Genomic DNA, 23,284 nt, shown 5'->3' with positions numbered 1-23,284 from the left:
TTGTAGTCCTAATAAGCCCTAATTAAAAGTCTTTACTTTTGATTTAAAAGAAAAAAAAAATTCCTTTAGGAACTACTATTTTTTAAAGCACAAGGCAAGGTAAAATGTAACAATGCTAAAGATTAGAGATTGGCAAACTTTTTCTGTAAAGGACCAGAGAGTAAAGATGTTAGACTTTGTGGGCTATAAGGGCTCTGTCACAACTGTTCAATTCTGCTAGGGTAGTGCAAAAGTAGTCCTAGATAATATGTAAACAAATGAGCCCATGTTCCAATAAAACTTTATAAAAACAAGCAGTGAGCCACACTTTGCTGACCCTAGCTAACATAAATAATCCAGAAGCATATTGGTGTTTGACTTCAGAATGCATATGGCTCTTCTACCTTCACAGGGATCAACTAAGCCTCATACCAACCCTAGGATAGTGGACATATGCTCTTCTCGTTCACTAATTTGTGTGAATTTACCAAAAGTTGGCTTGAGTTAGGAAAACAAGCTCTGACCATGGAGGAAAGTTACTTTGTATGAAGAAATGTTTCCATGACAGAATGAAGTCTGTTAGCTTAATTAATTAGCCCAAATTAATTAGTTTACTCTAACCATATATCCTCTTACCCCACCTTAGTTTCCTCCTCCCCAATTTATCCGCTTTCCTCCCAAGGCATGCTTTTTCTAGGCAATACTGGCTCAAAACCATCCAGGGGAAAAAGACAGGAATGTTGTTCTTTTAATCTTAAACACAAAATTAGTATAAATGACTCACCAGCTCCCTCTTACGTTTATGTTCACCTTTTACATCATAAAGGTAATAGACATGGAAAAATTTTATGAGTAAGAATAACACATTGTTACTATACCCTACTATTATCAGAGAAGAATAAAAAGAGGACAGCATTTTCATTTTTATAGTTGAGGAAAGTTCAGGCCAAGGAAATCAAATGACGGTACATAATCACAAGGCAGAACTGGAAACTTCTAGCTAATCCAGAACTTCCTCTCTTGCTGCTCCTCAGTCAAGGCAGAGCCAGATTAGCACCATTTCAGAATCACTTGGTAAGTTTCTTTGGTTAGTAGTCACCTTGCTTCTAGCTGTTCTGACATATCAGGAAGGAAAACTGAACCAAGCAACTTTAAGTTACTACTTTATCTTATAAAGGGTAGAGGTAGTTAAAAGGCACGTTTGGCAGACTTTATTTTAGGGAGTTCTGAGCAATTTCTTACCACATATCTGTAAGCATGGATGTGGTAAGAATGGGCTATAGGATCTAAGACAGAGTAAACCTGAAGAGACCTAACACTAAACTAGCTGAGAGCCGAGCTCAAAAATTAAATAAGTCTGACATTATATGCAAATGAACTAGCTGCCATAACAGAGTCTGTCAGTTGCTAAAGGTATGCTACAGTAAAATATGAAAATATTTACACTACAAGAAAAAGTCAGTAGGTAAACATTGCCTTCAAGTCAGAAATTTATAAAAATACTTTTCCAAGAATATCTAGTGCCACCTACTGGATTTACATCAAAAAGCTAAGGCAGACTGATTTACAGTTACATTGGCCACAGAGCCTTCTGCACCCTCAGATAGCAATTGCAAACTGATTTTGTGATATCCTTTGTATCATTCAAATTCTTGCTTCACAAACCCAAAGTGATCAGATTTTCTCTACTTCATGCACAATACTCACAGTCTTCTATATATTCTACACACGTACTTTTCTCCTCTGATAATGGAAAAAGTATAGTGGACCCTTGAGCAACCCAGAGGTTAGGGCCACCAAAAATCCACATATAACCTGACACCCTACCCCCCACCAGAAGTGACTACTAATAGCCTACTCTTGACCAGAAGCCATACCGATAATATAAGCAGTCAATTCACATATATTTTGCATGTTACATGGATTATACACTGTAAGCTTACAAAAAAGCAAGTTAGAGAAAAGAAAAGGTTAATAAAATCATCAAGGAAGAGAAAATATACATTCACAGTACTGTATGTATTTATTGAAAAAAATCCAAGTATAAACGGACCCATGCAAGTGTTGTTCAAGGATCAGCTGTACTTCTGAATAAGCTCAAACCGTGAACTGTGGCTTGGGTCTTACTTCTTCTCACTCTCATGACCTCGTTCCATGTAATACTCCATAACCCTAATGCAGGTTCCCCATTGCACCTTCAACCCCTCTGCCCTATTAGAAGCCACCCACTCGAATGTAAAGATTCTCGAGTCTCTTTGATCTTATTTAAATGCCAACCAAACTCTTCTCTCACCCTATACAGCTCTGCAGGCACCACACTCTCTTTGCCCTTTGCAGCCAAACGTGGTTTCAAAGAGCTGCTGATGCTTTCATTCCTCCCCTCCCACCCTGTTCATAACCGTCTGCAATCTAGGTTTGTGCTCTGCCTTGTAAAAGAGTCCCATGGTCTCTGCTAGGTCCTGAGCTAACTTGACCACTCCCTCTTTCAGATTCTCTCTTCCTCAGCAGCCATGACATACCACCTCCCCCACTAGGCTCCTTTGCGAGCTTCTCTTTCTGGATCTGTGCTTTAAATGTGAGTGTTCCTCAGGTTCTGCTTTGCTCAACTTCCCTGCACTTCAATCACTATCGCTCAACCAAAATTCCTCTCTTGAGCTTCAAACCCCGATCTTTGGAGGTACCTAAAATTCAAATTGTTGGAAACTTAATTCATCCCACCTTCCCACCTGGGGTGGGGACTGACTGGTAGGAAGGAACTTTCTAGGGCAATATTCTGCATCTTAATAGAAATTTGGGTTACAGAGATGTATGCATCTGTCAAAACTCAGGGATGTACACTTAATATTTGGAGGAACATGTCAATGTCTACAATATACTTTAAAATTCTTCCCCCCCAAATATATTTTCAGCAGTGGCCAGAGGGATAGCTGGAAGGATGGCTAGGTAGTAGATACATGATAAAGCAAGGATAGTAAAACATGTTAAGGGCACAATCTAGATGGTGGATATATGGGTGCTCGTTGTAAAATTCTATCAACATTGCTGTATATCTGTAATTTTCCACAATAAAATTTGGGGGGCAAAAAACTTTCTACCCAAACATGCACACTTGCTCCTCCCCCAAGATCCCTGATCTTAGTGGCATCACTGCCACCCAACAAGTTGTACAAGGCAGGGATGAAGGCGACATCCTTGCTTCTGCTTTCCACACCCTACGTCACACAGCCAAACCACTGGGTCTGCCCTTCCTCCTGCTTCATCTCTCCTGGCGCACCTCACTGCCAGGCCCCATCACCTCTCTTGGAGTCTCCTCACTAGTCTTCTTCAGGGTCGCCAGTCTCCAACCTCCTTCCCACACATCAGGCAAATGGCTTTTCTAAACCTCAAATTTGATGTTATTCCTCTGCTTAAAATCCTGCCAGTGAACCTCACTGGCTTCGAGATAAAGTCCAAATTCTTTCAGAGGCCCTTTAACACCTGGCCCCATCTCCCCTAACCACACTGTCCGCAATCGCTCTCCTCACTGTCCCTCCTGCCCATAGACACTCACACCCTAAGCGCCGGCTGAAATACCTGCCACTGTCTGTGTCATCCTTTTCGGTCCTGGTGAGAGAGGGAAGGGCCCTCCAGGCCATCGTACATGCTCTTCCCCACCTGGAGCACTTCTTCCTCCTCTTTCTCCTTGTCTAACTTACTCGGCAACTTACCAGTTACTTCTTCCAGTGGTTTCCTTAAGGCCCTGTACCCATACTTCAGACCTGTCCCATCAATGACCCCCATGCACACCAAGCTCCCACTTCTTACAGTGCTGTATTGCACTTGGCAGTTTACTTGTACTTCCCCCTACTACACTAAAAGTTTCTCAGGGGAAGATTATTTCTCGTGGCCTATTAGATTCCAATTCCAGCACAGTGACTGGCATATAGCAGACATGCAACAAGTCTTTACTGAACCAATTTATCACTTAATCACATGGGTTTTCATTCCTATGCAAAACCAAGTCTATACTTCACAACATGAAAAAAAGGAAAACATAGAGTAAGTGATGTTACTTACTAGAAAACCTCTTTCTTCAACACTTGAATTCACTTGACATTTTATTTTTAAATAAATATGACCTTCCAAGGGACATAAAAAGGGTACCTGCGAAGACAGAGGGTAAATTATTTGCAAAAGTTTCACTGTGATTTTTTTCTGATAAAACATGTATAAATCATGAATAAAGAATATTATGCCTTGAAAGCACAGTATTTTCTAAAATTGGAATATAAAAGAGGTGGCCAAAAGGCCACTGGTTCCTTAGCAACAAATGCTTTTGGAGAATAAATTCATTCAAGGTAGAGTTTGATAAAAACAGAACCCTCAGTCCCAAGTTAATGCAATAAAGAAAAGACAGATTTAAGAAGAGAATACATGTGCTTACCCATTCTCCATCAACAGAATATACTCGACTGGTAAGTTAATATAATACATTATTACTCAGCAATAAAGAATAGTGAGCAAAGCTGATCCTCAAATTCATATGGAATTGTAATTATTAATTATTAATAACCAAAACAGTCTTGAAAAGGAAGAACAAAATTGGAGGAATCATACTTCCCAACTTCAAAATTTAATCCAAAGCTACAGTAATCAAGGGGTGCCTGGGTGGCTCAGTCGGTTAAGCGTCCGACTTCGGCTCAGGTCACGATCTGGCAGTCCGTGAGTTCAAGCCCCGCGTCGAGCTCTGTGCTGACTGCTCAGAGCCTGGAGCCTGTTTCAGATTCTGTGTCTCCCTCTCTCTCTGACCCTCCCCCGTTCATGCTCTGTCTCAAAAATTAATAAACATTAAAAAAAAAATCAAAGCTACACTAATCAAAAAACAGTGTAGTAAGGATATAAGGAAGATATAGACCAAAGGAACAGAATTAAGAGTCGAGAAATAAACCCATACAGCTATGGCCAATTGATTTTCAACAGGGGTACCAAGACCTTTCAATGAGGAAAGAGCAGTCTTGTAAACAAATGGTGCTGGGAAACTGGGTATCTACATCCAAGAGTGAAGTTGGTTCCCTACCTCATATCATATACCAAAATTATCATATACCATTACCTAAAATGGCTCAATGACTTAAATATAACAGCTAAAACCATAAAACTCTTAGAAGAAAACATAGGAGTAAATCTTCATGATCATGGATTTGGCAATAGATTCTCAGATATGACACCAAAGCATGAGTAACAATAGCAACACCAAAATACATAAATCAGACTTTATCAATATTGAAAGCTTTTCAGAGGTTTCTCCAAAAAAAATTAAAAATAGAACTACCACATAATCAAACAGGTATTTATCTAAAAGAATAAGAAACCAATTTGACAATAAATTATATTTTTAAAAAATAGCAAGAGAATTAGAAAAAAATGAATAAATAAATAAAAATAAAAACAGATTCTCAAGGGATGTGTACACCCCCATGTTCACTACAGCATTCTTCACAACAGCCAAGAGGTGCACACAACCTAAACGTCCATCAATAGATGAATGGATACAGACAATATGATGCTGAATCCTTTCTCCCCACTCCTGAATATGAGAACTACTCTAGGCCACACAGATCTTGTTCTTTTCAAAGTATGAAGTTTGTCTTCCAGGCTCTGAAATTCCCCCGCATGTGTTCTCTTCTGTGCCCTAACCCATAGCCCCATACTTTGCACAGCAGATCCTTGAGGTCAACTATCATGTCTTTTCCATGTTGGTTCCCATAGCCCACTGCCGAATTCTATTCAGGCATTTGACAAATGTTTGCTAAAAGAATACTGTTTGGCCAAGTAAGTACCCAGAATTTTCCTATTAAGAAGGAAGGAAGGAAGGGGAAAGAAAAGAAAAGAAAAGAAAAGAAAAGAAAAGAAAAGAAAAGAAAAAAGAAAAGGAGAAAATGTAGCACACAGGTAACCCCTGGATTTTCCAAAGTCTGCCCACTTCACTTGTACAAAAGACCTACGTTAGTACCTGTTTTTTGCTAACTGAAAGAAATCCAAAGAGGATGTTCGCTTTTATGAAAAAAGGCAAAAAGCAAAAAGAGCATTCAGCATTTGTTTTGCAGTAGGCTGTGATGGAGGCAGCATGCACCTCTAAACAGCACGAGTGGCACCAGTTCTTTCCTGGAGACCACACTCAGTATCTCAGCATCAAGCCGCCAGGGCTCTGACCTGTGTCTGTGGGAACCTGTGCTTTGTTTTGATTTATTTTGTGCACCTGTTAGCAAATGTGTCCTAGGGAATCAGAAAATCCTGAGAGAAGCTACTTTTGAGTGTAAAAAGCTTCTTTTGAGTGTAAGGTTAGTTTCCAACAATTCAGTCCTCCAACACAATAAAGATAAAGTAATGGGAGAATTCTTAGCCAAAAAGGACAGATTTCAACAGACTAATTCCATGAGATAAACCTCTAACTTTTTGAATTTAAAAGGCATCCAAAATGTAGAATCAAAACATCAGGTACCTCATGATCCTTTTTGTTATAAATTCCCTCATTTTTTTCTTTTCCGTATTGTCAGTTATAAGTTCCTCAGGCTCTCAGTGCTAATTAATAGAATCTCACGTTGAACCCAGAGAATGCTGCTGGTAAAAAGAATCTCCGAAAAATGAGAAGAAAATGTTCACCCTTCCTCTACAGCTATGAAAAGTTGACAATATTCTTGGTCAGAAGCTTGTCCTGATGAGTGAATTGAGAATATTCACAAAAGGGTCAATATTCCTACCCCCTGTGGAATGTAGAAACCTGTGAAAATGTATGATCCTATTCGGTTTTCTACTTAACAAAGGGGTCTTTGAAGATATTCTCACTTCAAAGATTATTGTTAAGAGCTATAAAATGTAACTTACAACCAGGGTGGCTGTAATTTTTCATAAAGTGGGAGATCTCTGAGAGAAAGGGGTACTGTTAATAATTATACTGGCCCAATGGGAAGACACCAGGACTAGGATAGCTTTGGGTACAGCAGAACACACCTAATCACTCCTCCTATAACCTTGAAATTCTACAATGCTAACTGGTTGTCTTACTTCACATTTGTTTGCCCCACCGCTATGTAAATTGCCTTCTCTATTTCCAGTAGGGTGTAAATACCTATGAGGTTTCTTTAAGTCAAAAGATGAGCTGTGGGATGTCCTTTTCTCTTTATCCATGAAAGTGTAATAAAATCTATGACTATTTCGGATTCTGTATTCAAAGAAAAGACTTGAGAGCCTGTGACTCATGGAGATTCATAATTTAAATTCCAGGATGCCAGACTTAACCTCAAATAAGAAGGCAATTGCTATCAGTGGTCTCCTAAATCTACAGAGCAAACAGTCTGGGTTAACCTCAACAGGAATTCCACTCTGAAGGTGACCTAAGAGATAACCTTTATGACTGCTGTTGTCACGGCACCAATAAAATAAGCAAACACTCACTTTATATCGCTGGTATCTGATCGGATATGGGTCACTTGTCTATTTTCTCAAAGTCAATTAAATAGGATTATTATAGGAGTATAAAAGGTCTTCCATTTTTCTCACCAATTTAAAGAACATCTAAACTTTACTATTTTAAATATTCTCCTACATCAACTATAAACTATTGGAACAAATATTTGCTTCCCCCTGCCACTCACAAAAGCATGTGATTGTATTTGATTCAGAAAGAGATTTTAGAGTATTAGACACAACCAAATTGAGTGATTTGATTTTGTGCTCAATCATGTGGTTGGCTATTTAAGACATAATTTCAAAGATATTAAAAGAATGAAAATATCGGCATTTTTTTTAAATTTGTATGGGTGATATTTTGAATTAAAATGGCACCCAAAACATTTCTCAAGACCAGTCTATATTTAACATACCTCATTGAAATCTCTTTCATTTTAAAGATTAACAAAATCTCTTACACATGTAGAAATTGGCACTTTGTAAATTTCTATATACCCACAGAATGTCTGCAATTGATATTTGCAAGGAAATTAAAAATCCTAAAAAAAACTGTAAAGCATATGATTATACTCAGTACAATTTTAGTGTTAAACACACTTTAATTTCAAAGTCACTGAACAAAGCATCATCTACACAGCAATAATCCTATTAGCCAATTGAGACCACTTTTATAAACATCAACAGTAGCTCTTTCAATATAGGGGAGGTCAACAATACTGAATACATTTTAGTTTTAGTTATTAATTTGGTATTTTAGTACACATAAAATCAAAGCTGAAGTGACTATGGAATATTAAAGAATTGTAACATAAAAAAAGAATATAGAAGAAAAGACCAAGTACCAAACATGCATGAAAAAAATAAGAGGACTGTCAAAGAGAGCTTTAAAGAATTATGAGAGTAAAGAAAAAGACACCCATCTGCAAGAATCTAAAGAAAGAATAATGTACATCGTGTCCTTAATTATTTAAAATAACCAAGAATACATGAGAGTGGTTAGTGAAATGAATACATTTGAGCCAAAAATTAAGGATTGATTTTTTAAGCTCATTAGTTTCAAGCGAAGAAAATATGGCAACCTTTTCCTGGAACATATAGCCCAGTAGGTCTCGCTCTTTTACATCATAATTTATCTAAAACACACAAAATAAAAGATCCAAGATCACTCAATTTGTTAAACTACCTGAATTACTAAATAAAAAGTTATATAAAGTTTTAAAAATTAACATGTTAAGATAAAATACATATGCATTAACAACAATCAAAATTTCAAAGGTAGTCTGTTTTATGTCTATCAACTAAAAGAAAAATGTTTCATAGAATTTTAAAGTTGGATTGTTTTAATCTAACCTAATATTCTCCGCTGGGAAAACAAGATCCTGGAGAAATGAGTGGACTTTGCTCCATGTTAAAAAGGAAATTACTAGCAGGGCCAACATGAGGAACCAGGCCTCCTAATTTTTATATTTCCTCACTTCCATATTCTGACTAGGAAAATCTCTTAAAATATTTAAAAATACCTCTGTATTATACCACAGGTGTCAGCTCAAAGACCAAAGTTTGCCACTAGTTCTCCCACTCTTTAAAATGGTCTTGTTGGCTATTTTAAAAGTTTAGTCATATCACCTTATGGTGAAAAAACACTCAATAGCGACAGAACGCAGATCTGAATGATGAAGCTTTTAATTTGGGGAGGAAAGTATGGGAAAGAAATCCCTTAGATTCATGAGTACTTTTCTAAGAAATTAACCTATCTTTTCCTATCTTGTCAAAACTAAATCTATAAAATAGTATTCTTTTCAAAGTACTGGTTCAAATGGGCAAGTTATTATGGTTAAAACTGTAAGCTTAACATGCAAGAAGTAATACATACTTGTGTGGTCAGAAGTAACATTTAGAATAAATCACTATACACTACTTTGAAGATTTAACTATTAAGAGATGAGAGAGAAATACTTGCAACATCAAGAATGTAGGTTTAAAATACTTGAAAGTGTTGGAGCATTTCTACTGACCTAATTTGTCTAAAAGTAAATAAATAAATACATTTGGATTACCTTGTCCAGAGCAAATTTAGTGTTTCCTACTGAAGATAATGACAGTATGTAAGACCCAACAAGGGCAAAGTTGCTGGTACGCACAGCATGGAGACCACCTGGACTGGCCATGACTGGAGAGAAAGGAAATGAAGGTGAGTCCAGAGTGATTTTTGCAAGTATAAGTAACAATTCTTCACCTCACCCCAAAAGAATTAAATTAAGTCATCACAGAGAAAACTGCCATTTTCCTCCATTATTAAAAAATGAAAAAAAACAGTTAAGTACTTTATATTAACTTAGGTGAGGCAGTATAGACATTCCTTATCATTCCTTTGGGATGACTGTATGTTTAAGACACAGAACTTAAAAATGTGCACATAAAACAATTTTCCTAAAAACAAAAACAACAACAAAAAAAGCAATTTTCCTAAAAGAGACGTGAAAAGACTTCATTGCTCTAGTCTAGGATGATATAATTAGCAGCAGAGACTATATCTGCAGTTTTTCTTAGTTACCCTCTTGTGCCAAGAAGAGACCAGAAGCCCAAAGGAAGGACTAAAACCAGCTCCATCCTAATCCCCTTTGGAAAACTCAGGCCTAAAGCCATTCTAGAGAATGCCTTTCACAACTTCCTGGGAACTAGAAAGATGCTTTTCTGACACGATACAATGCCAGTCATGATCAGCAAAGTTAAATGAGGTCAAGTCCACAGTGTGGAAAGCACAAAACCAATTTATAGAACAATAGAAGTTGGGGTGAAGAGTGATGCCACTGGCTGCAGCTATGGCCAGGTGACTTGCTATCATACGGTACTGCCTGCTAGAGCCTATATAACGTGATGCCTGGCGGCCCATGGTGACATCTGACAGCATGCTATTCTGCCCAGCCGTCTTATGTGTTACCAGAAACCACACCGAAAATATTATTCAAAGGAGACTAAGGTGCACGCTCATCAGGACGCCTGTGTGCATAAAGCACGTGTGTGGTTGCTTAGCTCATTTACTGACTCTAGTGTTGGAAATAGTTCAAGATCCACTCACCTGAAGAATGAAGGCTGCTCTTCTAAAACAAAAGCGGTGTAAAGAAGAAACACAAGTTATTTCCTTTATTCGATACAAAGATTTAGATATTAAACAGTAAACTCTCTAATACTGCAAAAGCTACATTTCAGAAAATATTATCTTTTCCTCTTTAAATAATCAGATGTTTCTCCCCAGTAGTATATTTTAAAGATTTCCACAGTGCTAAGAGTTTAGAAATGGTTAACCAATTTACAATCGTGTGTGTAAAATGAAAATTTCTCAAGGGAGCTAAATTTTTTAAGATTTACTTACTGTGGTTATAGATGTGAGAAGTCGCTTTGGAGTAATAGCCTAGAAGAAAAGGTAACAGTATATTTACTGCTAAACATTATGATTCAGAGCTTAAAACTAACCAACCTTGAGATACTCCCACATAGAAAATAATTCTTAAATGTGAATACATTTATACTTGAGTCCTCTATTAAGGCTTTCTCCATATTGTCATTCCTGTTTTCGTTGGAGCTAAAGTAAAATTCTTCTAAGTGATGTTAGAAAAAGCACTAAAGACCAAAGACTGGGAAGGCTAAATACCACCCTACAAGTTCTCACGGCTTATGCCCGCACAAGTACTGGTGAACCGAGAACTTGGTGAGGCAAGAGCTCAGAGGAAAGGCTTGAGAAACATTTAAACAGGTTATAAAAGCTGGTTGTCAAATAAATGTAGAGAAATTAAAAACTGATATATGTATTATCTCTGATGATGATCCTTTTCCTGGGTTTTTCCTTCTCACCTTGGACTTGTGTGCCTTTTTCTTCTTATCAGGGCCCGAGAGTTCTTTCTTTTGTACCTACACACAAACCCAAAGCATAATTAGTTTAAGATCTAATATGTCTAAGAAAAACATAATATTGGTTATTTTACAAAGCTTTCACTGCTTACCAAGCTGTAAACTTCAATATTTATTTCAAAGTCATTGGACACATCTTGCCTGGGAAGATAAATCGTTAAATAAAACTGTAAGGAAAACACACACTTATGCCATTAAAAATGATGCCACTAATATTGTTACATGATCCTGAGAGTAAAGGAATTCACAGTGTTTTTAACTACAGGCAGTAGTTATAAACCATTAAAGAACATAAAAATAGGTAAGAAAAGTCTACTTTTACTATAATACAAGTCAAATAGTTTCTTCAGTATTTTACAATTCAAGGTCTTTAATAAACAATTTTTTTCTAGCTGGATTTTGACTCTGTATTTTCAAAATAAATTTGTGACACTAAATACATCTTTTCACCGAGTTGGAATATTTATTAAGTACATTATAAGATTTAAAGCACATAAATAAATTATTAAGGTCTAGATCTTATACATATGTTTATATTTACTTTTTTTTTTTTTATTTTTGAGAGAGAGAGTGAGAGAGAGAGAGAGAGTGAGTAGAGGAGGGGCAGAGGGAGGGAGACACAGAATCCAAAGCAGGCTCTAAGATCCAAGCTGTCTGCACAGAGCCCAGCATGGGGCCCGAACTCGTGAACTGTGAGATCATGACCTGAGCTCAAGTCAGATGCTCAGCTGACTGAGCCACCCAGGTGCCCCTGTATGTATTAATTTATATAATATATAATATAGACCTTAATTATATTATGCATGTATTTATGTTTTTATGTATATGTCAAAACATTAAATACATATATTCACATGGACAAAATGTGCTACACAATGGAAAGAAATATCAGAAACATGTAAAAGATTTAAACCAACAAATTGAAACAGTTATTTGTCCACATGAGAATGAACATACTGTATTTCAAAGACTATACATTCCATCTGTACTAACTCCATTAAAAGAAAATGTGTTTGAACCAGCAAAAGCATAATTTACTTACAGAGTAAATGTAGTAGGGAATGTCAGAGCATCACCATTAAGAGAATTTGAAGTACATGCTAATGGTGTGGCTACCATATTTTCAGCTCCTGCTTTTAGTATAATTAAGAAATAGTAATTTGCTGCATCTGCAAAAGGTAATCACATTACATAATAAGCACAAGCAAAATCAGATTTAGCTAATCAGCATTCTGGAAAACCAAAGGAATAAAGTAATACTGTGACTAATTTATATAATGTATGCAAAAATTACTAAAATCAACTTTCTAGACACAAAAAGCTAAGTAAGACATATAAGCAGTCATAATCATCATCAATAAGCATCAGGCAAGATCTCTTCCTGTTATTTATGTGAACTGAAATAATGCCACTCCATAATCCCTCAATTTCTGCTAACTTCGTATTTTACCTATTGACTAATTCTTTAGCTGACAGTATATTCCTCAAAAAGAAAATTAGGGTTTATTATTGCAAAAATAAAATACTACATTTCTGTGAAAGTTACTTAGAGACAAATTCTAATAAAAACATAAACTGTTCCTTCACTATCTGTCATTGAATACCCACATATTCAAGGTACATACTATGTTACCAATAGATTTCTTCCACACCACACCCAAATCAGACAACAGCAATAATCAGAACCTAAGTCACCTCCTCCCTACAATGATGCTTCAACTTTTAAAGATCTCCATTCTTTCTTTTCCCTGTACCTCAAATTCACTTCTCACCTATGTCTAGCCCTCCTTTCCCTAAGGTCCATGCAAATGAAAATTTAAAGGAATCTTAAAATAACTTCACCAAAATTTAATGAAACTTTATTAAGCTTGCTATAATTACCCTGCCCTGTTTTCAGATCCTGGTGCCATACTCTCCTTTACCCATGTTGCTATGATTTTTCGTAGAATACATGTTTATACTTATTCAATCTACAGTGACAAAGGCGATACAATTTCAATGGAACCATCTTCACTGTGGTGGTGATCTTCACCTCTACAACCAATCATTCAAGATTTGGGGGATGGGTTTAAAACAGAAAAGAATAAGTAAAATAGGTTCTCTTAGATGTCCCCATACTTTCCACAAATTAAATAATGAAAGTTGAGTGATCTGCCGTGTCAAGATCATCTCATCTTAGGAAATACTTCATGCTCGAAGCTCTGTTTAACCAGCCCTGCTTTCAGTTAGAGCCATGTCTGTCACCATGTGGATCAGCAACCACATATGAAATTTTCCCTTGGTTATTTTTACACACAGATCTTCCATCAAAGAACTAAAGGCCCAAGATACAAACTGCACATTCTTTTGCATGCTCTACTTGCTCACATTTGCATCATTCCTGCCTAGGTAAGTTCATAATTTAACATAGGATCTAGAAGCGGTGAAAATAAAAATCACCATACCTGGTTTCTGAACTGTACCACAGACAAAATCTGCTTTTAGAGGCAAGCGGATTTCTGACAAAGTAACTGATCCCTTGGATGCGACAAATTCACTTGGGGATATGGGACCAGCCTTGTTCTTCCTCTGGGGCCCTTCGTTCTTCAATTTATTCAACTCATCAATCAAAAGTGTTCTCTTCTCAGCTATGTAAAAATATGCAATGTCACAAATATTAAAACTGCATCTGTCTCTAAATGAGACCGATTCAAGAAAATGCACCGATGCGGCAAATGTACGTAAGATCAAAGACAAGATCAGTACTTCTTTGTACAAGCAGGTGGTGGGTGGTTGGGTAAAACCTTGACTGCTCATCCGTTTACCAAATCTTTATAATTTAATGCTTGAACTTGCAGCCAGTTTTCTTGTATGGTATAATCTCTCCACCCTAACATGCCCTGTCATCTGCCACTACACATACGCAACAAAGTTCACAGACTTTTTTAGCTACATGTAGATAGCCAGGTGCAGAGACAAGTGAGAGAGAGAGAGAGAGAGAGAGAGAGAGAGAGAGAGAGAGAGAGAGAGAGAGACATTCATATATTCATTTTTTGCATACTTCAAAACTGCATTTCTTCAACTGCATTCCAATTCCTTTCACCTTTCATGCAAACTACATTTTATTTTACATGTAGAGTATTCACAAATGTTGTAAGAAACAAACAAACAGAAACACAGATCAACTAAAACAGAAAAAGCCCTTTCTTTAAAATAGAGATTTCTAACTATCCTGGACAAAATAAGTCTTTCCTGATTTGGAATTCTGTTGGAATGGTTTCAGGTGTATCACACGTACTAGCAATGAGGAGAAGTCTTTCTGCTTCAGCTTCTTCTAGTGACCCTTTTCCGTGATCTTCATCAACACAGCAGTTAAGAGCCTGGCTGGCTTGATAGATTACTGTCTGCTGCAAATTTATTTCATTATTGAGTTCCTAGGGAAACCAATGAAACGAGAAAAAGAACTCACATTTTTTTTATCACCATTTTCACTTTATTTAAAACTTCAGTTGTAACGAATCCTGTTGGATAATTTCCAAAATATCCAGAGAGTGAAGTCAAAATGAAATTGTTTCACTGTTCAAGTGTCTGGACTATGCACCAAAAACATTCAACACGCTATAAAAATTACACTATAAACATTCTTATGAAAAGACTTTCAACTCATACTGAATAAAAATTATACTCGGGGCTATGTTCGACAAAGTAAAGATGTAGAAATTATCTGATTCATTTTATTTAAATTACATGTATGTTGTACATGACTTCCTTAGCATCAAAGAACCTCTAAGAGCAAAATGAAAGTTATACTTTAAGGATATTTATGACAAACGTGTTTAAATGTTTCAGCTATATAACAAGCTTCCAACCTGCCCAACAAAGAGGACCTTTCTCAAGTTACAATGAATTCAAGAGTGATTTACTGAGCTCCAGTGTGTCAGACACTGTTCTACTCACTCAGGGTATGGAGATGAATAAGGCTGGGCCCTTGTCCTTAAGAAGTGTATGATCTAGTACAGAAAACATTCCAAGTCTCCTTTCCACAGAAGTACATACCTGCATTTTCTGTTTGATGTTCACTTGACCAGGAAAGGCATTCTTTTTCTCATCCAACTTTGAAGTAACATCTTCCTTCCGAACAATCACTTGCTTTATTGAAGGACGTTCTGTTTCTTTGAATCTTTGAGATCTGTACGCATCAATGCTTCAGGAAATAAGGTATACTCTTAGAAATCCAGCAACACATTGAGCACTCTCTTTTAGTGAACATGTGGAAAATGCCATTTGGTAAAAGAGAGGCTGACAAAAGTCATTCCAAAGTTTTATACAGGTGAATTATTAATAACATTATAAGTTATAAATCTAAACGATGACCCTTAGTGAGTGAATGCCTTTTGAAAACATGCTTACCTATAAAGAAGATCACGATCTTCAGAACCAATGCTATCACCTGACTCAGCTCGAGGAACACGGGTTCTTTGGAATTTCCCTGGCTTTGGACTTTCATCACTTACGCTGGAATCTTTCAATTCCAATCGAGGTGAGGAAACTAAACTCTGCAGTGAAGCACATCAGGTATTAGATTTTATGGATGACACTGATTCTAAGTGATAACTCTGAGGAATTGAATAAATGCTCTATTATTAGGAAATGAAGATCCAATAAGTCAGCTGATTTATGATGCATCATAAAAACAAAGGCAAACTAAAAAATAAGTTCCCTAAATAGTAAATGAATAAAAGTTCAAAGACAGCTAAAACCTGCACTTATAATTCTCTTAAAAACTTTTTCTAATTCAATCAATTTCTCAAACTGTAGCTATTCAATTTAGGGTGATAGCTAAAAACAATAGTTGGCTCTCAATAAATGTTAGTTGTCTGTCTGGTGCTATGTACTAATATACTAGTGATTTAATATTCACATTAACCCCATGATATAGGCACTACTTTTAACCTCACTTAACAGGTGAGGGAACTGTGGCAAAGAGGTTAAATAACCCGGCCAACAAACAGCCAATGGCAGAGCCAGGATTTGAGCCCAAATGTCTGACCTTTTAAACCATGTCACAGTTTGCATTTTATCCAGGGTCACGGGAAACCACTGAAGCATTTTAAGCTCTCTTTTATGAGAACTGACATCAGAGTTCCAGCATCCCCCTGGCTACAGAGTGCCAAATCCCCATGTACCAACTCAAACAAAAGGGGATCTCGTGATTGCTGTTTCTTTGTGTCCTGGGCCTATTGACATTTAATCTTTTCTTACCTCCGGACTTACCACACCAACGGTCTGTGCTAACGGAGCAAGCAAAGACATGGAGGAGATGTTCAGTGCATCTTCCTGTTCTTCAGCGCTTTCTGCTTCTGCATGGTCCATCTCCTCTTGGCTCTTTTCCATGTCCAGCTCACCTTCCACCAGGACATCACTGAAGATGTCATTAATTACTTTTGAACTATTGATATCATCGTCATCATCCACACTCATCTCAGTTTCACGTACCACTTCTGAAAAAGATTTCAGGAGGTGATTCTGTGACTCAGACCTTTAAGAATTAAAGGGATAGCAGAGCAGACCTAACGTTCACGTGCTTACTAAATAAACAGCAAAGCAGTGAAAGTTGGAACTGTCAAAAGCTGACTAAACACTTTGGATTTAAGAAAGAATATTAACTAAGAATGTGAACAACAATAGCCAGAAACTTCAGACTTACAAAAAAATGTTCTTTCGAGTAACTCTTTTTTTTTGGGGGGGAATGCCTTTTCACATGGCTGTCAATAATAGGAAAATATTAACAGCACTTAAGGCAGGGCTCCCAAATAACCTTCAAGAACCACTAACCTCCCTAACAGTATATAAGGAGTGTAGAAGGGCAATACATTTCCTTTCCCTGTGAAAGTGAGTGATAGCTTTAATCAGATTTTCACAGGGATCTGTGACCTAAGATAACTATTAACAGTGCTATCTCTTTGTGGAAGCTAGTATATTTCCTAGTGAAAAAAAGAGAGAAGGGTGCCTAGGTGGCTCAGCCGGTTAAGTGTCCGACTTCAGCTCAGGTCATAAACTCGTGGTTTGTGAGTTCAAGCCCCATGTTGGGCTCTATGCTGACAGCTCAGAGCCTGGAGCCTACTTTGGATTCTGTGTCTCCACCCCCCCCCCCCGCCCCGCCTCATTCTCTCCCTCTCTCTCTCTCAAAAATAAATAAAGACGTTAAAAAATTTTTAAAAAGAGAGAGAAAGAGGAGCGCCTGGGTGGCTCAGTCGGTTAAGTGTCTGACTCTTGGTTTCAGCTCACGTCACGCATGATCCCACAGTTTCATGGGTTTGAGCCCCACATCTCTGCACTGGCAGCACAGAGCCTGCTTGGGATTCTCCCTCTCTCTCCGCCCCTCCCCTGCTCACTCTGTCTCTGTCTCTCTCAAAATAAATAAGCTTAAAGATATTCTTTAAAAAAAAGAGAATATTACAGAATCATGAGACATTTTGAAATATAGAACATTATATATTTGAATATGTGCTTCTACCAATATGTTATATCTTATAGTGAGTTCAGAATTAATAGGAAATAAAGCATAAAAACCAACCAGTCTGCTGCTCAACCTTTGGGTCTGATGTTACTTTTAAAGACTTATCCTCTTCTAAAAACAATGTGATTTTCAAAGGGCTAGACTTCGTCATTTTACGTTCAGGGAAACCTAAAAAAAAATTTTAAGAAAAACCATATTACTATATGTAGGAACCTAGAATTTTTCAGTTAAGATATGTTTTGTATTCTTTTTTCTGATCATAAAACTATGCATTTCAGATCTAAAAATGTATAGAGAATCCCCCAAGACAACTGTCCTCTCTTAACGTTCCTGTCTCTCTTCCTCCCCAACAAGAGAAAGGGGACACCAATATTACCAGGCTATTTGTCCTTCCAATTCCCCTGTATGTATGCAAATGTTATATCCTTTTGTTTTATCAGAAGGTCGTCATACTATGCATGCATTTTATTTTTCACTTTTTAGAAAAAAGTGTCAATAAGAACACTTCATAAGCTAGCAATAGAAGGAAACTGAAACTACCTCAACAGAATATAGGCCACAAATGAAAAGCCACTGGCTAACATGATACTCAGTAGTGAAAAACCGAAAGCTTTTCCTTTAAAGATCATGAACAAGACAAGGATGCCCACTCTCACCACTTCTATTCAGCATAGCTTTGGAAGTCCTAGTCAGAGAAAATAGCCATGAAAAAGAAATAAAAAGCATCAAGATTTGAAAAGGAGAAGTAAAATTACCTCTGTATATAGATAATATGATATTATATGTAGAAAACACTATAAACATTCCACAAAAAATCCTGTTAGAATAAGCAAATTAAGCAAAGATGTAGAATATAAAATAACACACAAAAATCACTTGCATTTCTGAACACTAACAAAAAAAAATCTGAAAGGGAAATTGAGAAAACAATCCCATTTACAACAGCATCAAAAAGAATAAAATACTTAGGAAAAAACCTAACCATGGAGGTGACATAATTGTCCACTGAAAGCTGCAAAACATTGCTTAAAAACATTAAATAAGGCACAAATAGCTGGAAAGACACCCCATGATCATGGATTGGAAGACTTAATAGTGTCAAGATGTCAATAGTACTGAAAGCAATCTACAGATTCAACGCATTCTCATCAAAATCCCAGTAGCATTTTTTAGAGAAACAGAAAAGTCCATCCTAAAATTCGTATGGAGCTTCAATTCAATAAATCTTGAATATACAAAATACCTTTGAAAAAGAACAAAATTAGAAGACTGATGTATCCAGATTTCAAAACATATTACAAAACTATAGTAATCAAAACAGTATGGCACAAACATAGACCAAGGGAACAAGAACAGAGAGCCACAAAAGAAAACCTCACATGTATGGTCAAATGATTTTTGACAATGCTGCCAAGATGATTTAGTGAGGAAAGGACAGTCTCTTCAACAAATGAGGCTGGGAAAACTGGATATGCACATGCAAAAAATGAAGTTGGAACCTTATCTGATACCATATACAAAATTATCTCACAATGGATTAAACACTTAATTGTAAGACTCAAAACCATAAAGCTCCTAAACATAGGAAAACATCCATGACAATGGATTTGTCAGTTTCTTGGGTGTGACACCAAAAGCACAGGCCACAAAAGCACAAGCAGACAAATGGGACTACATCAAATTTAAAAACTTTTGTGCATCAAAGGACACATTCAACAGAGTTGAAAAGTCAACCTACAGAATGGGGGAAGATATTTGTAAATTGTGTATCTGATAAGAGGTTAATATATGGAATATATAACTATAACTCAACAACAAAAATAAAATACCCTGATTAGAAAATGAGCAAAGAACTTGAACAGACATTTCTCCAAAGATGATATACAAATAGCCAACAAGCATATGAAAAGATGCTCAACACCACTAATTATAAAAGAAATGGAAATCAAAATCACAGCGAGCTATCACCTCACACCCTAAAGGATGGCTACTATAAAAAACAAAACAAAACAAAACAAAAAAAACAGAAAATAACAAGTGTTGGCAAGGATGCGGGAAAATTGGAATCCTTATGCAGTGTTGGTAAGATTGTAAAATGGTGTGACTGCCACAGAAAATAGTATAATTATTCCTCAAAATACTTAAAATAGATCCACTATATGATCTAGCAATCTCACTTCTGGGTATATATCAAAAGAATTCCAAGCAGGGTCTCAAGGAGAAATTTGCATACCCAGCACTATTCACGATAACAAAGAGATGGAAGCGACCAAAATACCCATTGATAGACAATGGATAAACAAAATGTACATATACACAACGGAGTACTATTCAGCCTTAAAAAGGAAGGAAATGCTGTCACAAGTTACAACATGGATAAACCTTGAGGACATTAAGCTAAATTAAATAAGCTAGTTACAAAAAGAAAAATACTATATGATTCCACTTATAGGACGTTTCTAAACTAGTCAAATTCATAGAGACAGAAAGCAGAATGGTGGCTACCAAGGGCTGCAGAGAGGAAGAAACGGAGAGTGGCTGTTTAATGGGTACAGTTTCAGTTCTACAAGATGAAAAGGTTCTGGAGATCTGTTCTGCAACGATGTGAATATACTTAAAACTACTACTACTTAAAAACTGTTAGGATGGTGAATTTTAGTAATGTGTTTTTCACCAGACTTAAAAAAAAAAAAAAAACTAAAATGTTTAAGTGTCTCTGACATATTAAATGTCATTACATACAAAGCTATCTTATTCTTTTAAGCAGCTACATAATATTTGAGGACATGGATTTAGCATAATTTATTTAAACAGTTTTCTACTGATGGACATTGAGGTCATTTACACCTTATTACTAACAGTGCTACAATTCATCTCTTTGTATATACATCTTTGCACACTAGTTTTAAGAAGTCAACTTGTAGAAACACTTGTAGAGGAGCTAAATTAAAGAGCATGCACACTTTACAATTCAACAGCTATTACTGAATCTTTCTCAAAAAAAAAAAAAAAACAAAACAGAGTGGTACTAATTTATCCTCCCATCAAGAGCATGAGTCCTGAGTCTGGAAAGAGAACTATGGAAGAAGCATATTGCATGGCTGAACATTAAAGAATGAGTAGAAATAAAGACATTAATCTATCTTTTTACATTGAAGCAGTATTTCCGCTTTCCAATGCAATTTCCAAAACTCCAGTAGACTGAAAGCTACATATAAGTGGAGCAGAAGTGGAAAATGCTGACCTGTAGGTTCTGTGCTGGAAGGTTTTCCTGGTGTTTGATTTTCTGTCACCTTTTCCGTTACTGGAAGCGACGGGGTATTTGAAACAGCTTGGTGTTTTTTAAGGGGAGTGTTCTGACAGTGAATTTCCTGCAGAAACGAAATGAAGATTTTATTTCTCAAAACTATAGATTTTTTTGTCTATTTTTACATGTTATTAAATGAAACAAACACATATCATTCTTTTATATAAGCTTCCTCAGAACAAAACAATGTATGTGAAAGGTCCCAGCCATGTTTAGATCACAAGAAGCCCTCAGTGCTGGTTCATTATTCTTGGTAATTCCCAGTACATACAACTTTTAACAGACTAGGAGGCATGAATGAAAATTCACATCAGAGTAGTTTTAGATAAACTGATTTAAGTGAAATCCACACAGAGAAAAGTAATTCCCCATATGTCACTTATCTCCTCCCACACCTATAAAATCTACTGACAGTTCCTGCATCAGGATTCCCCTAAATGGTTACTCAGGAGTAAAAGGCCAAGAAAACAAAGAACCAAAAACAGATCTGAAAAGAAGGAAAGAAAAAGAAAAAACAGGAAATCCCTCTGAGTCTTTTTTTAATCATTTATAAAGGCAATGGAAGAGAAACATTCATTGTTTCGGAAAAGGCTTTATGATTAAAGCAATAGTAGAAATAATCAAGTAAGAATAAGAATAACAGCAACTAATGCTTAGTAGAGCCTCATTTGTGCCAGTCACCTTTCCAAGCACTTGGCATTGCCTCCCTGAGTCCTCCCAATAACCCTGTAAGTTAAGTGCTACTACCTCCATTTTACAGATGAGAAGACCGAGACACAGATGAGTTCAGCAACTTGCACACTCGGCTAGTAACTGGCAGGGCCAGTTTACAAACCTACACATTCTTATTCCCGATGTAATTTCAGACCGTGTTGTCTCTCGAATTAGAAGAAGCTTTTGATGCACGAACACAGGGTAAACTATCGAATGCTGTGCTGCAGACGTGGCTCTCTTGTGAAGGCAGGACTTCCCTACAATATTCTGTAATAAAGGTGGTTCTCTCCCCTAGACCCTGACGGCATGAGGGACACCCCCTCTCCAGTCTCTAACACTAATTCCAAGCTCTCAGTAATCCTCTCCTCCTGCCCCTGCTCCTCTAGGCTCACGCCCCCTGGTTACCCTGCACTCACCATCCCGCCTCTCCAGTCCAACACCTCCCATCACCTGGGTGATCTCAGTAGCCTCTTACAAAAAAAAAAAAAAAAAATTGTAAGCAGCAAGAGATAACTCTTTTACAAAAGTCATGAAAAGGAGGCAAAGAAAGGGGGGGTAAACAGGGGTCAGGAGAGTAGTTTTGGTTTTAAGATAACAGATAACAGCTTGCTATATGCGGATGGGAAGCATTAGCACATTCCTTCCTTCCTTCAAGGACAAATTTATTGAGCCCCTACTGTGATCCAAGCACTAACAACAAAGATAAAGATGGATAAGGTCCTTGTGGACAGTGGTGGAAAGCAAAGGTAGAACAATTACAGGAAGATAAGTATTCCAGTCGAGGTAAATACAGGATGACATGGTGAAAAAAAAGAGGGGCCATTTAGGAAAAGGGCCAAGGGACTAGAGTTTGACCTATTCCTAATGAAGTAGGAGCTCACCACAGAGATACTCTGTGCGGACAGAACAGCAAGGCAAAGGCCAAGAGATCTGAAAACGTGGATACATTTGAGAAACTGCAAATAGTCTACATGACAGGACTGAAGCACACGTGTGGAGGAGCAGTGAGGAGCCAGATTCTGAATGATTCTGGATGTCAAGCCAAGCACTTGAGACATTTTCTGATGATAGCTATGGAAAACTTTCCAGGATTTTAAGGAAGTGAATGCACAAATATCTGCTTTATAAGACTATTTCCCTGGCAACAGTGGGTAAGGTGGACAGGAAAACAGCCAGACTAGAAGCAGGGTTTTCAATACAAAGTTCTGGAAGTGATTAAGGTAACGGCAGAGGAAAACAGAGAGGACAGGCAGCTTGTGACATATTTTGAAAACATCCAATGATGTGTACGTGTTTGTGTGTGTGTGTGTGTGTGTGTGTGTGTGTGTGTGTGCATGCTAGGGGAAGATATAGTAATAAGAGGAGGTGGGAAGACACAGTAATAAAAGGAAGGAGCCAAGGAAGAACTCCCAGACTGTTTTAGCTGA

General features: G+C 37.1%; 1 protein-coding gene across 4 annotated transcripts in view; it reads right to left on the bottom strand.

The window, feature by feature from the left end:
* The window catches only part of ANLN (anillin, actin binding protein), a 49,951-nt gene that overhangs the window by 6,931 nt on the left and 19,736 nt on the right, over nucleotides 1–23,284 (bottom strand). For 2 of the 4 annotated variants that reach the window (XR_007148611.1, XM_047842471.1), the window contains exons 8-22: nucleotides 21,081–21,207; nucleotides 17,894–18,004; nucleotides 16,579–16,817; nucleotides 15,727–15,872; nucleotides 15,373–15,520; nucleotides 14,615–14,750; nucleotides 13,782–13,964; nucleotides 12,380–12,506; nucleotides 11,430–11,478; nucleotides 11,281–11,337; nucleotides 10,802–10,840; nucleotides 10,508–10,529; nucleotides 9,486–9,598; nucleotides 8,508–8,561; nucleotides 4,036–4,122 (exon numbers count right to left, since the gene is read on the bottom strand). Coding sequence is in view for 3 of the 4 variants with exons in the window: in XM_047842471.1 (XP_047698427.1) it covers nucleotides 4,036–4,122; nucleotides 8,508–8,561; nucleotides 9,486–9,598; nucleotides 10,508–10,529; nucleotides 10,802–10,840; nucleotides 11,281–11,337; nucleotides 11,430–11,478; nucleotides 12,380–12,506; nucleotides 13,782–13,964; nucleotides 14,615–14,750; nucleotides 15,373–15,520; nucleotides 15,727–15,872; nucleotides 16,579–16,817; nucleotides 17,894–18,004; nucleotides 21,081–21,207 (1,638 nt within the window). In the remaining variant the exon portion in view is untranslated. The remainder of the gene's footprint in view (nucleotides 1–4,035; nucleotides 4,123–8,507; nucleotides 8,562–9,485; nucleotides 9,599–10,507; nucleotides 10,530–10,801; nucleotides 10,841–11,280; nucleotides 11,338–11,429; nucleotides 11,479–12,379; nucleotides 12,507–13,781; nucleotides 13,965–14,614; nucleotides 14,751–15,372; nucleotides 15,521–15,726; nucleotides 15,873–16,578; nucleotides 16,818–17,893; nucleotides 18,005–21,080; nucleotides 21,208–23,284) is intronic. The other 2 variants (XM_047842483.1, XM_047842492.1) reach the window with 2 other exon arrangements.

Source organism: Prionailurus viverrinus, chromosome A2, assembly GCF_022837055.1.
Source record: "Prionailurus viverrinus isolate Anna chromosome A2, UM_Priviv_1.0, whole genome shotgun sequence".
Taxonomy (NCBI): domain Eukaryota; kingdom Metazoa; phylum Chordata; class Mammalia; order Carnivora; family Felidae; genus Prionailurus; species Prionailurus viverrinus.
This window is presented reverse-complemented; position numbering and strand designations above follow the sequence as displayed.